The 12,223-nt window shown below is 35.3% G+C and overlaps 1 protein-coding gene across 3 annotated transcripts in view; it reads left to right on the forward strand.

Moving 5' to 3' along the window:
* TOGARAM1 (TOG array regulator of axonemal microtubules 1) overlaps positions 1-12,223 on the forward strand; it is a 79,736-nt gene that overhangs the window by 6,300 nt on the left and 61,213 nt on the right. For all 3 annotated transcript variants that reach the window (XM_078053625.1, XM_078053627.1, XM_078053626.1), the window contains exon 2: positions 9,421-9,577. In XM_078053625.1, coding sequence (XP_077909751.1) covers positions 9,421-9,577 — 157 coding nt within the window. The remainder of the gene's footprint in view (positions 1-9,420; positions 9,578-12,223) is intronic.

Genomic DNA, 12,223 nt, shown 5'->3' on the forward strand with positions numbered 1-12,223 from the left:
GGTTTCAGGATTAGACTAGAAAGAAAATAATGGATGTAAGAGATATTTCAAAATATTTAGTGACCAAGTGTTGGAGGAGAAGGAGAGAAAGAGGGATAACAGATTTAAATGAGGTGACCAGTGCACAATAGATCCGTGAATACACATAGGAAGGCCTCAAACAAGGAAATTAATTTGGGGGAAAATGAATTTCAGGTGGAAGAAGATAGAATATGCCAGTTGAGTTTGAAGAATACTATTCAAGAGACAAGAAAGAACTAGAGATGTAGATCTTGGAAGTCATGTACTGAGAAGTAATTGCTGAGACTGAGAATAGATAGGCCCTCCAGTAAAGGGCATCTAATAGAGCAAGAAGAGCTTGCTAACATGGTCTTGGCATACAGTCCCATTTAGGGAATAGCAATAGGAGATGGAACCAAACAAGGCAAAGAGACAGGTGCCTATGTGTTGGAAGAGCACCAAGAAAAAACAAAGTGTTAGAAGTGAAGCAGAAAGTTTCAGGAAGTACATCTATCTGTACCATTAAATGCAGGAGAGGTTAAGGAGAAGGAAGACTGAAACATGACTTGTTCTTATATAGTCAGGGTGCTACTTGTAAAATAATTTTTGAAGGTACTTTTCTCCTAATTTTATCTTTCTGAATTTCCTCTTAATAATTTTTCTGATTATAAAAAGTTACAATTACTCATTATAGAAAATTTGGAAAATATAAAAAAGAACAAAGAAGAAATTTAGATTTTTCAGTAATCTCACTACTGAGAGAGGTATGCTCTGAGTGTTTTGTTGCCTGATTCTTTTTTCAATACATGGAGGTCCCTCCTTTCATTTATTCACTAACTTTACCATGAACATTTTTTTCTTAAACATCAAATAATCTGAGAAGGATCTTTAATGCCTATTTAATATTGTATCATATAATATCATGGTCTATTTAACTGCTCTCTTACTTTTGAATATTTAGACTTTTTAATCCTGTTTTTGTTTCCACCATTTAAATGATTATTTTTGTGCCCTGACAGATCAAATCACTGATAACCAAGTTCCTGTGATATTCTAACTTTTCATCTCCTTTTTTGTTTTTATGAGTGTTTTAATGAGTTTGTTGGGTCAAGTATCAGGTTTACTAGCTGGCCGCCATATTAGCTATGTTTTTCCTAACAGATTTTTCTACAATGTAGTGAGAGTCATGGTAGTCAGTAACCTAGACTGAAAAATAAGGAGCATACTTGCTTCATGTGTATGTAGTTACTAGGTCTGTAGCTTTTTCAGGATGGAGGATTTGGTTATTGGAAGGTCGTTGGGACATGGAAAGAAGTGGTTTTAGAAGAAGGTTATAGAGACCAAATTTAAAAGTTTATGAAGTGAGTTGATAAGGAAATACAGGCAGTAAGCATTTATTCAACATCTTTTTGATCATCCACTATGTGTAAGCCAAGTACGAGCTTATAGCCTACTCTTTAAAGCACTGCCTAGCATTTTTTCCTCTTTTGTTATTTAGCACACTTGAGCTGTGCCCTCTTTCTCCTCAGTGATGGTAAGCACTGGGATGATAGGGACTGTTTCTTTTGGTTTTGGTTTTTTGCAATAGTACTCATCATAGTGTTGTATCCACAATTAGTATCAGTAAATATCTGTTAAGTGAGAAAACATCTAAGGGTTTGACAGTGAAAGAAAAGACCAAGCAAGATATAGCAGGATGAGTTATTACTGTGTTTTATTTTCAAATAGGAAACACTTGATTTGAAAGAGGCAGAAAAAGGAGCCACCTATGAATTCAACATGCCTACTCTGTGTCTTGTACTGTGATAGATGTTAGATATGCAAAATACATAAGATTTGGTCCCTGTAAGCATATTTGAGAGAGATAGAGGCAAGGAATTAATGTTCCTAAATCAGGACTGTGAATGAGTCAAGAACATAGGTGTATATAGGGAGCTTAGCTGTGGAACAGAGGAGGAAGTCTTTTCCTCTGGAACTGAAGGAAAAACAAAAGGAAGGTGACTTAGGATACAGAAAAATTCTGAGATAGCAGGGAGGGTGTGTTTTATTTTTAAGTCAAAAGAGGAAGATATGAGCTTTAGAACGGTGCTTATTAAACTTTAATGTGCATATGAATTGACTTGGGATCTTGTTAAAATACAGATTCTGATTCAATTTGTCTGGAACAGGTTCTGAGACTACATGTCTAATAAGCTCCTAGGTGTTGCTGATGCTCTGATTTGTGAACCACATGTTGAGAGCAGGGCTCAAATAATATTAAGCTTCCATATTCTGGTAGACTAAGAGGCAAGCTGAAAATGGAAAATAAAGGGTGGGTTAGGGATCTGAAGAATGTGGGAAAGATTTAGAATACTTAATATGACAGGGGCATCTGGGTGGCTCAGTTAAGTGTCTGACTCTTGATTTCAACTCAAGTCATGATCTCAGAGTCGTGGATCAAGCCCTGAGTTGGGCTCCATGCTCAGCAAGGAGTCTCCTTGAGATTCTCCCCCGTCCACCTTGCTTGCTATAAATAAATAAATGAATAAATAAATAAATAAATTTTAAAAAGACTTAATATGACCAATTTTTAAGGTCACAATTACTCAGCTGCACTAATGTATTTGGTGTGAATTAATCCTGAAACTTGAGATTTTTCTTGGACATTCAATTGTTTCTAATAAGTAGTCTTTGATTTTCTTTTCAAAATATGATTGGAATATCTGAAAGAGAAAAACTCTTAGTTTAAGCATGTCAAAATCATGAACAGCCCTGAAAATCATATCTAATGTCATTACAGATACTAGATTGTTTTCAATAGTCACTGCTTTTCTTTTTTTCCTTTTTTAATTTTTTTTAAGTAATGTCAAGTGTCACACACTCTAGTGACTGAACCAGCCAGGCACCCCTGATTTTCTTTCTTAAATTTTACTGGGGTTTCTAAAGAATTTGAAAAATTTTTAGTTTTAATGCTTATCAAAATCCTGAACAACCCAAAAGCATATCTGTTCTGTGATCTCTTTAAAACCTTAAAAATAATTTTAAAATAAAATTTTAAAAATAAACCTTAAAAATGTATTAAATAAGACTATGTATATTTATATATACTTTTCCATCTTAAAAAAAGCTGTAACAATGCCCTTGATAAATGGACAGCGTGTATCCATTACCTTGTATACCTATTTTTATTTCCCTGTAACTTTTTTACCTAGGACCATGTCAGCTGTATATATTAAATACAACCTTACTCAAAGAAACCAACTTTCTTTCCTCATAGATGGAAAAAACTAAAAGTCATGTAACCAAGAATTATCTTTCATTCTCTCTATGAGTACATATTCATATCCTTGTACGGTGATTTAAGTGGCAATAATAAATGTGTATTTAACACTATCCAAAGGTATTTACATATCCTTTAATCTGTTTAATTGATGGTTGCTCAATAATGTATAAGCGACAAGGATAAATTAAAAATATATTTGGTGATCACTGATTTGCATTTTTATCTTAAGTTCAGGATCTAAAGATTTTTCATTAATTCAATTTTATATTAGTCTAAAATCTTAAAGTTAACTAAGGGTTTGAAAATCATAACACAAGCGAATACATTAATCATTATAGGATTTGTGGCATTATAAGAATTGATCCCTTTTAATAAAGATATCTATTATAAAATTTAATTGAACTCATGATTTTACAATTTTTATTTTGAAAAGGAGTAATATTAACATATCCAACCTGTGAAGCCAGTGGAGGAAATTTAAGAAATTTGAGTTGGTTAGGCTTTTCCTGAGAAGATACTTTCAAGTTTACGCAAACAATTATATCATACTAATATTACTGGGCTTTTCCTGAGAAAATAAGTTCAAGTTTGCCCAAATAATTATATCATACTAACGTTATTTTATATGGTGATATCAATTTTTAAATGAGTTTTATTTGTCCAAAGTGCTATGTTTAAAAGGATTTTATATGAACTTTTCCTATACAATTATATACCAGATATTAAAACTTTAAAGTTTAAGAACATTTTTTTTTTTTTTTGGTTAACCAAGGTCATTAATTGAACTCACAGCTAGTCTGTGTTTTCCCTTGAATGTACAGCTTGTGGCAAGACCATTGTTTTCCTTAAATAAACAAAACATTGAAATCATAAGAAGTAAAGAAGTCTTAGAAGTCTTGGGTTTTATTTAGTTTAATGTGATATAAGCACTTACCCTCTTAAAAGATGTTCAGTGTTTCAATTGATTTTATTCTGATTAATACAATCTATAGATAGACATGATATATCAATCTGTTTGCTCAAAAATATTTTATATTCATAAAATGGAAAAATTTTACCTTCTGAATAACTTAAAGGATCTAATTATGATAAAGCAGCAAAATTTAAGATAGAAGCAGGTGCCAGTATATTGATGTTGACCAGCTAAAGAAATAAAAACACTTAATCACCATTAGATTCATCATTGTTGACTATGTTGGTTGTAAATGGTATATCTATCCTAAATTCGTTGAGATTATTTCCTTGAAGAGTTGCAATCCAGTTCCTCTCTACTTGCATGTGTCTGGAGTTTTTTTTTGTTTTTTTTTTTAAGATTTTATTTATTTATTTGTTAGAGAGAGGGAGAGAGAGAGTGCAAGAGCACAAGCAGGGAGAGCTGCAAGCAGAGGAAGAAGCAGGCTCCCTGCCGAGCAAGGAGCCCCATGCTGGACTTGATCCCAGGCCCCTGGGATCATGACCTGAGCCGAAGGCAGATGCTTAACTGACTGAGCCACCCAGGCGCCCCTGCATGTTTCTGGACTTAATGACTCAATTCTAACAAATAAAGTAGAAATAATGGTGTGTGACTTTAGAAACTAGGTCATAAAAAGGCACTGCAGCTTCTACCTTGGTTACTGTCTTTCTTGGATCACTTACTCTGGAGGAAGCCAGCTGCCAGATCATGAGCAGCCCTCTGGAGAGACCCAGATGGCAAGGAACTGAGGCCTCCTGCCAGTAGCCACTGAGTGAAGTTTCAGTGATCCTCCACTCTCAGTCAAGCCTTCCATTGACAGCGGCCTAGCCAGTATCTTGATTGCAGCCTCCAAGATATATGAACCATCAGTTAAGCCACTTGTACATTCGTGATCCACAGAAAAAAAGATAATAAAAACTCGTTGTTTTAAGCTACTATACTTTGGGATAATGCATTATTTAGCAGTAGATAACTAATAGACTGAGAATTGTGATTCCCAAGGATTTGGAGAGACATTATTTTTTTCCCAATGTCCATATCTTGTACAGAAATGGTATTGAATTTTCTTAGTTTTTAAAAAAGCTAAACTTGCTTAAGGTTTAGAAAACTATGAAATATTGTTTTGTTTGGCTTTTGGAAATCAGCATTTCTCTGAATATGTCAAATTTATAATTAAACTTCTTTACTGTCCTTTCTTTAGCTTCAGAGTTCTAAAGTAATATTAATTTACAATTACTCAGTTATGTAGAGAAATTGAAGAAAGCTGACCATTGAATGTTATAGATTCTGTTTCCTTTCATCTTTGGTAGAGGAATTTTATTTTTGTAGATATTGACAGGTAGATATTGCACCCATTCTAAGTAAACATGAAAAAAACCTTAAGTTTTGGATGGTGAAAAAGAGCTCTGGTTATTAGAGTAAAGGAGCTCATATCAGTACATTTAAAAATAAACATAAACAGAACATACCCAAACGAGATTGCAGATTCCCTATTAGCTGCCACCTACCCAAGATACTGTCATCCAGCAGAAATCACATAATAGTCAGATCATAAAATCAAAACCCATTTCTACCACTGCTGCCATCTGTGTGGAAACTATTGTCCATGTGTCCAATTAAAGTCAGAACCAGAAAGAGGCTTTACCAAGAATCAGATTCACTGTGCAAGAGCCATATTGCTCAATCAGTTATATTAGGAAAGGTTAACTGAGGACTCAAGGGCCCAAGTCTCAGAAAAGGTACGCTTTCAGGCCATGTGTTTGATTCTCATTTTGGATCCAGAAAGGCAGCATATTAGTGAAATTTCCAGAAATAAACATCAAACAAGGAGTCAGAAATATTTAGTTTGTGATTTTGTGATGCGATTTGTGTTCTTACATGTAAGAGAGTCAGCTAATTGGCTAAATATTTTTCTTCTTTTTTTTTTTTAAGATTTTATTTATTTTTTTGACAGAGACACAGCGAGAGAGGGAACACAAGCAGGGGGAGTGGGAGAGGGAGAGAGAGAAGCAGGCTTCCCGCTGAGTAAGAAGCCTGATGCGGGGCTTGATCCCAGGACACTGGGATCATGACCTGAGTCGAAGGCAGACGCTTAACGACTGAGCCACCCAGGCGCCCCGCTAATTGGCTAAATAAAGGAAAAACCAGAAATAGTCTTGTTTGCATATTTTGTGGGTAAACTGGTTAGCTGACAGCTACAAAAAGTTCAGTTTGGGTATTCTGCCTTTGTGTAGGAAGCCTAAGGATATCAAAGAAATCATTTTAGTTGTTTGAAAAAGATACTTTAGCTGTGTAACATGTGATAACATTTCTAAGTTCTGCCAGTCCCCTCTGTCAGCACTGCTACCTTAAACCAGATATGCACCATTTCCCTCATTCAAATTTCTTCCTTACCATTAAAAAAATTTTTTTGGAAGCACTGAAATGTTCCATAATAGAATGGCATGTCTAGTCAGTGGAATATTATGCAGCCTTTAAAAATGTACAAGGATATGTGCATAACAATGTTCACTACAAGATTATAATAGTGAAAAGTTGTGACAAAGAAAATGTCCATCAGTAGGGAACTATGAGTTCAACAATAATATGAAATACTGGGCAACCATTAGAAAGAATAAGCAGATATGTATGGATTAACATGGAAGGATGTCTACAATATGATGAGCACTTACTGTGTGCCAGAGTATTATGTGATCTATTTTTGTTTCTTAAGAATAGGTTATTGAGGGGTGCTGGGTGGCTCCCTCGATTAAACGTTGACTCTTGATTTTAGCTTAGGTCATGATCTCAGGGTTGTGAGATCAAGCCCCTTGTCTGACTCCACACTGAGCAGGGAGTCTGCTGGAGATTCTCTCCCTCTTCCTCTGTGCGCCCCCCATCCCATGTACGTGCACTCTCTCTCTAAAATGTATGGATAAATCTTTTTAAAAAATAGCTTTTGGAAGAGACTTGTTAACAGAGTTTATCAACAGAATTCTAATGAAAGAGGTACCAAAGAAAAATTTTATCTTATTTACTTCTATATTTTTTGCATTTTTTTTACAATAAGCAGTTTACTACTTTTGTAATTGAAGTTTATAACACTTATAAGAGGTTTTAACAACATGGGAAATACTTTTATGATAATGTTAAGTGCAAAAGTGGGATATAAAACTTCATATCTAGTAACACAACCATGTTTTCTTCAAGTGTGTATAAAAAGTGATTTGAAAAACACAAAGATGTTTCAGAAGGAGACTTTAGGTAATCAGAATAAACTTTTTTTTTTTTTTTTAGAGAGAGTGCATGACCAAGTGAGCAAGGGGGGGCAGGGGGAGGGGCAGAGGGAGAGAGAGAATCTTAAGCGGCCTCCACAGCCAGCATGGAGCCCAACACAAGGCTCGATTTCACAACCCTGAGATCATGACCTGAGCCGAAATCATGAGTCGGGCACTTATCCAACAGAGCCACCCCAATGCCCCAAATATTTTCAGATTTTTCTATAGCAAAATTTATTAATCCCTGACTGACTCCTGCATCCTTGAAAATTCCCCACTCACACATATTTTCCATCACTACCTCTGTCCCCCGTATTCCCTTAAGCAGAAATCAATAACAGAGTAAATCTAATATAAAATGTATCCCAGGGATGCCTGGGTGGCTCAGTCAGTTAAGTGTCTGACTCTTGATCTCAGCTCATATCTTGATCTCAGAGTCATGAGTTCAGGTCCTCTGTTGGACTCCACGCTGGGCATATGGAGCCCACCTGAAGAAAAAAAAATGTAATCCCTACTGTAGGATTATTTCTAGATTACTCACTATTTTAACTGGGTTAGTATTTCTTCTTTTAATGTTTCTAATCAAAAGTTGACTGTAATTGGTTTCATTTTTATCCCACTTAATATAAACTGCTGTATAATCAGTCATAGAAATTGTAATATTATACTTTTAGAAAGTAAAGTCAGGTATTTTTCATTGGAGGCATTATTTATTTTTCTTTGGTATTTTCTGGGTTAATTTTTGAAGATGTTAAGTGGTTTTTCACAAAATTTGTTGAGGAATAACAAGTTATTTGAGGATTTGGTAGTTCATAGTCTGATCTTGTAATAGTCAAGTAGCTAAGAAGTTTTCAAGTAGATATATTTTTGATTTTATTGTTTTTCATTGTTACTCGATACTTGGCAAAGTTTGCAAAGAAGCATACTGAGAAAGCTTACGGTTCACCACATGTCTAGATTTGATTGTGTCTGTAAGCTCCAAATAAATATATAGCCAGTAAGTATAATTTCTGTTCACTCAACTTATTTTTTTTTAAGTTTTTAAGTTTACTTATTTATTTATTTATTTTTAAATAATTTCTATACCCAACATGGGGCTCAAACTCACAACCCTGAGATCAAGAGTCACATGCTCTTCTGACTCAGCCAGGCAGGCACCACTGTTCACTCAGTTTTTAAATACGCTATGGCCATATTGAATGTGAGGTGATCCAGAACAATTGAGGTCATCATTGGTGAAGAATTCTGAACACTTGAATCATGCTCTCATTTAGTTCTTTAACTATGATTGTTCTTTAACTTCAGAATTCTATCCTGGCACTTTTGTACCTTAAGGATCAAAAGGGGCATGTGAAAAAAAAATTGGACACTATAAAGTACTAGACATATATAAAGTATCAGGCACTTGGTTTTAACTAAAAAATCTAAGAAAATCTCCTAAGGGAACTGTGATATAGGTTACCACGTATACATTTTTATTTGGGCTACAGAATATGGATAGTAAATTTGCCACAGTAGAGTGGGGTGCTTACTGGTTCAATGACCTTCAGTTGGCATTTACTATGTAATACTCAAGGATGGCATAGTGTGAGAGTCTACACTGCTGAATCAGAAATGTTCTTTGCTCTATTCAGGTTGTCTTTTAACTCTTTCTGTCATTTACATTCTTTCCTTCCTAGCTGCCAGATGTGTACTTTAGGAAGGTAAGGTACAGAAAAGGTTTGGGGTAAAATAATAAGAAAGAGACAAAAATGTAGCATTTCTATCATGGATTGAAAAATACTGTTAGTGTACCATACGATATGTGGATGTTTATTTGTATCATTGTATATTTGATAAATATAATATTTTTTAATCTGAATTTCATAATCGAGTCTAAATTATCCTGTCATATTTATTACCAAGTAGATGTAACACAAATTTGCTAATTTTTTATTCTCTTCTTATAGTTTTCAGCGTATGATTTCATCCCATCTCCAAAATTAAAGTCCTCTCAAGGAATGCCAGTAAATGATGATTTATGTTTTAGCAGAAAAAGAGTGTCAAGAAACTTATTTCAGAATAGTCGAGATTATAACCCAGATTCTCTTCCTGTATGTGCTGCTGGTAAGTAAAAGGTGCAGATAATGGACATGTTGAAACTTAAGTTAAAGGTTTCTCTAAACGTAATAATTCCTTTAAGAGCTCAAAGAATTTATAATCTAGTAGACAATTCAGGTTCAATAAATATTTGTTAAAGATGTGATAAGAATGGGGCACCTGGGTGGCTTAGTCCATTGAGAGTCCAACTCTTGATTTCGGCTCAGATCATGATTTCAGGGTCATGAGATCAAGCTCTATGTCCGTCTCTGCACTGGGTGTGGAGCCTGCTTGGGATTCTCTCTCTCCCTCTCCCCCTTGTCCCACATGCTTGTTTGTGCGTGCTCACACTCTCTCTCAAAAAAAAAAAAGAGATCTAATAAGAATGGACACTTTGACATAATTGTCTCCTAAGACCTTGGAAGGGTTTCTCAGTGAAACCCTTTAAATAGTAATGTAAGGCAGTATTTACTTTTTTTTTTTTTAAAGATTTTATTTATTTATTTGAGAGAGAAAGAGAGTGAGAGAGAGAGCATGAGATGGGGGAGGGTCCGAGGGAGAAGCAGACTCCCTGCTGAGCAGGGAGCCTGATGCGGGACTCGATCCTGGGACTCCAGGATCATGACCTGATGAGCCGAAGGCAATCGCTTAACCAACTGAACCACCCAGGCGCCCAAGGCAGTATTTGCTTAGTCGACAATCCATATTTATTTAGTGTCTCCTATGTGTCAGATACTTTACTAGGTACTGGGGATATAGCAGTCAACAAAAGAGGGAAACTTTCTCCCTAATAGATTTTGCATTCTAATTGGAGCAAAGCAGACATAAATAAATGCAAAGCATAGTAGGTTAGATGGTGATAAATGCTATGGAGAAAAATAAAGCAGAGAAGATGAATATGGAGGAAGGGCTGTTTTAAATAATGTGGTGAAAGAAGGCCACATTCAGAAAGCGAATATTTGAAGCAAACCACACAAATATCAAGAGAGAAGAACAGATAATTACAGGAAGAGGGAATAGTGCAGAGTGCAGGACATGTTTGAGAAAGATCAAAGAGGCTACTTAGTCTGGAATGAAATCGGTAAGGGGAAGAGAATTAGAAAATGAAATTAAAGAGGTAATAAGGGTCCTTATTTATAAGGCCTAATGGACTATTGAATGAACTCTGGCTTTTACTCTGAGTGAGGAACATTTTGAGAAAAGGAGTAACATCAGTTGCCTTGTGTTTTTCAGGCTTGTTTTGGATGTTACATTTAAAATAGACCTAAGGAGGGGCACCTGGGTGTTTCAGTCATCAAGCGTCCAACTCTTGATTTTGGCACAGGTCATGATCTCACCATGGTGAGATCCAGGCGCAGGTCTGGCTCCACACTCAGCAGGGAGTCTGCTTGAGATTCTCTCCCTTTTCCCCTGCCCCTCCCGCTCCCCCCCATCTCTTTCAAACAAATAAATAAATCTTTAAAAAATAAATAAATAAAGTAGACTTAAGGAGGGCAAGGGTGAAAACAGGGTAGAGTTGATGGAGTTAAGTTTAACCAGGGTAGCAGTGAATGTAGTGAAAGTGATTAGATACTGACCATATGTTAAAGTTAGAGTTGATATGATTTGCTGATGGATTGGGTGTGGAATGTGAGAGAGAGAGAAGTGAAGAATGCTCTAAGGTTTTTTGGCCAGAGCAACTGGTAAGATGTTTGTTTAAGTAAATGTTACAGAAAGTAAATATGGTAGTTTAGAGGACATGGTCATTGTCATGGGCCATATCAGTTAGAAAAGACACTGAAGAGGAGATAATAATTATACTGCATTTTCTGGGGATGTATATGATACAAGCAGTTAGAGGAGAGTTATGAGGAGAGCAAAGGTTTACATTAGGAGTTGGCTTGAGATATTCTGGGAGCTGTGTGAAGACAAGATTCATTTTAAATGGTCAAGAATAAATTTGGATATGGGGAACCCTTGTGTGCTAGGCTCAAAAATTTGAACTCATGCTTGTAAGCTATGGGGAACTAATGGAGATTGTTTTCATTAAGTAAAAAAGAAGCTAGGGTGATAAGGTTGTTTACAAATCAAATAGAAAGGAATAATCAGGAAAATATGACAACTGGATATAGAAGATGAAGAAAGGGAATAGCGGAAGATTTCAAGATTTAGCACACAGTTAATTACAAAAAGGGTAATATGTTGACAAAACAAAGCCAGTTGGGAAGGAAAAATGGTTTATAAGGTAACGATTGACTTTGTTATAGTTGTTAAAATTTATTTAATATCCAAATGATATCAGTTATTGAAATGTGTTGGCTATGAGTTCAGGCACAAAATTTAGAGAACTTTGTTACCATAGGAGAATTTATAGATCTTTATGCAGTAAAATTCCGTAATATTTTCATACAAAAATGACTGTTACAAAGATTGTATAATGTTTAATAGAGAAAAAAAAATGCAAGAACCAGTTATGCTCATACCATTAGTTTGCATTTTTATAAGGCTCATGCTTTCTGTACTGGAGAGCTCTTACCTAGCTGTACAGATTTAAAATAACTGGAAAGTAAGACATCATATAACCTGATGCTAGATTGGATGACATGAATTATAAGTACTGTAGGGTTTTAAAAAAGGAAAAGGTGATAGGTTTTGAAGTGGTTTGGGAAAACTCCAGGAAAAGTTGAACCTTAA

This window comes from Halichoerus grypus, chromosome 8 (assembly GCF_964656455.1).
Source record: "Halichoerus grypus chromosome 8, mHalGry1.hap1.1, whole genome shotgun sequence".
In the NCBI taxonomy this organism is placed as follows: Eukaryota; Metazoa; Chordata; class Mammalia; order Carnivora; family Phocidae; genus Halichoerus; species Halichoerus grypus.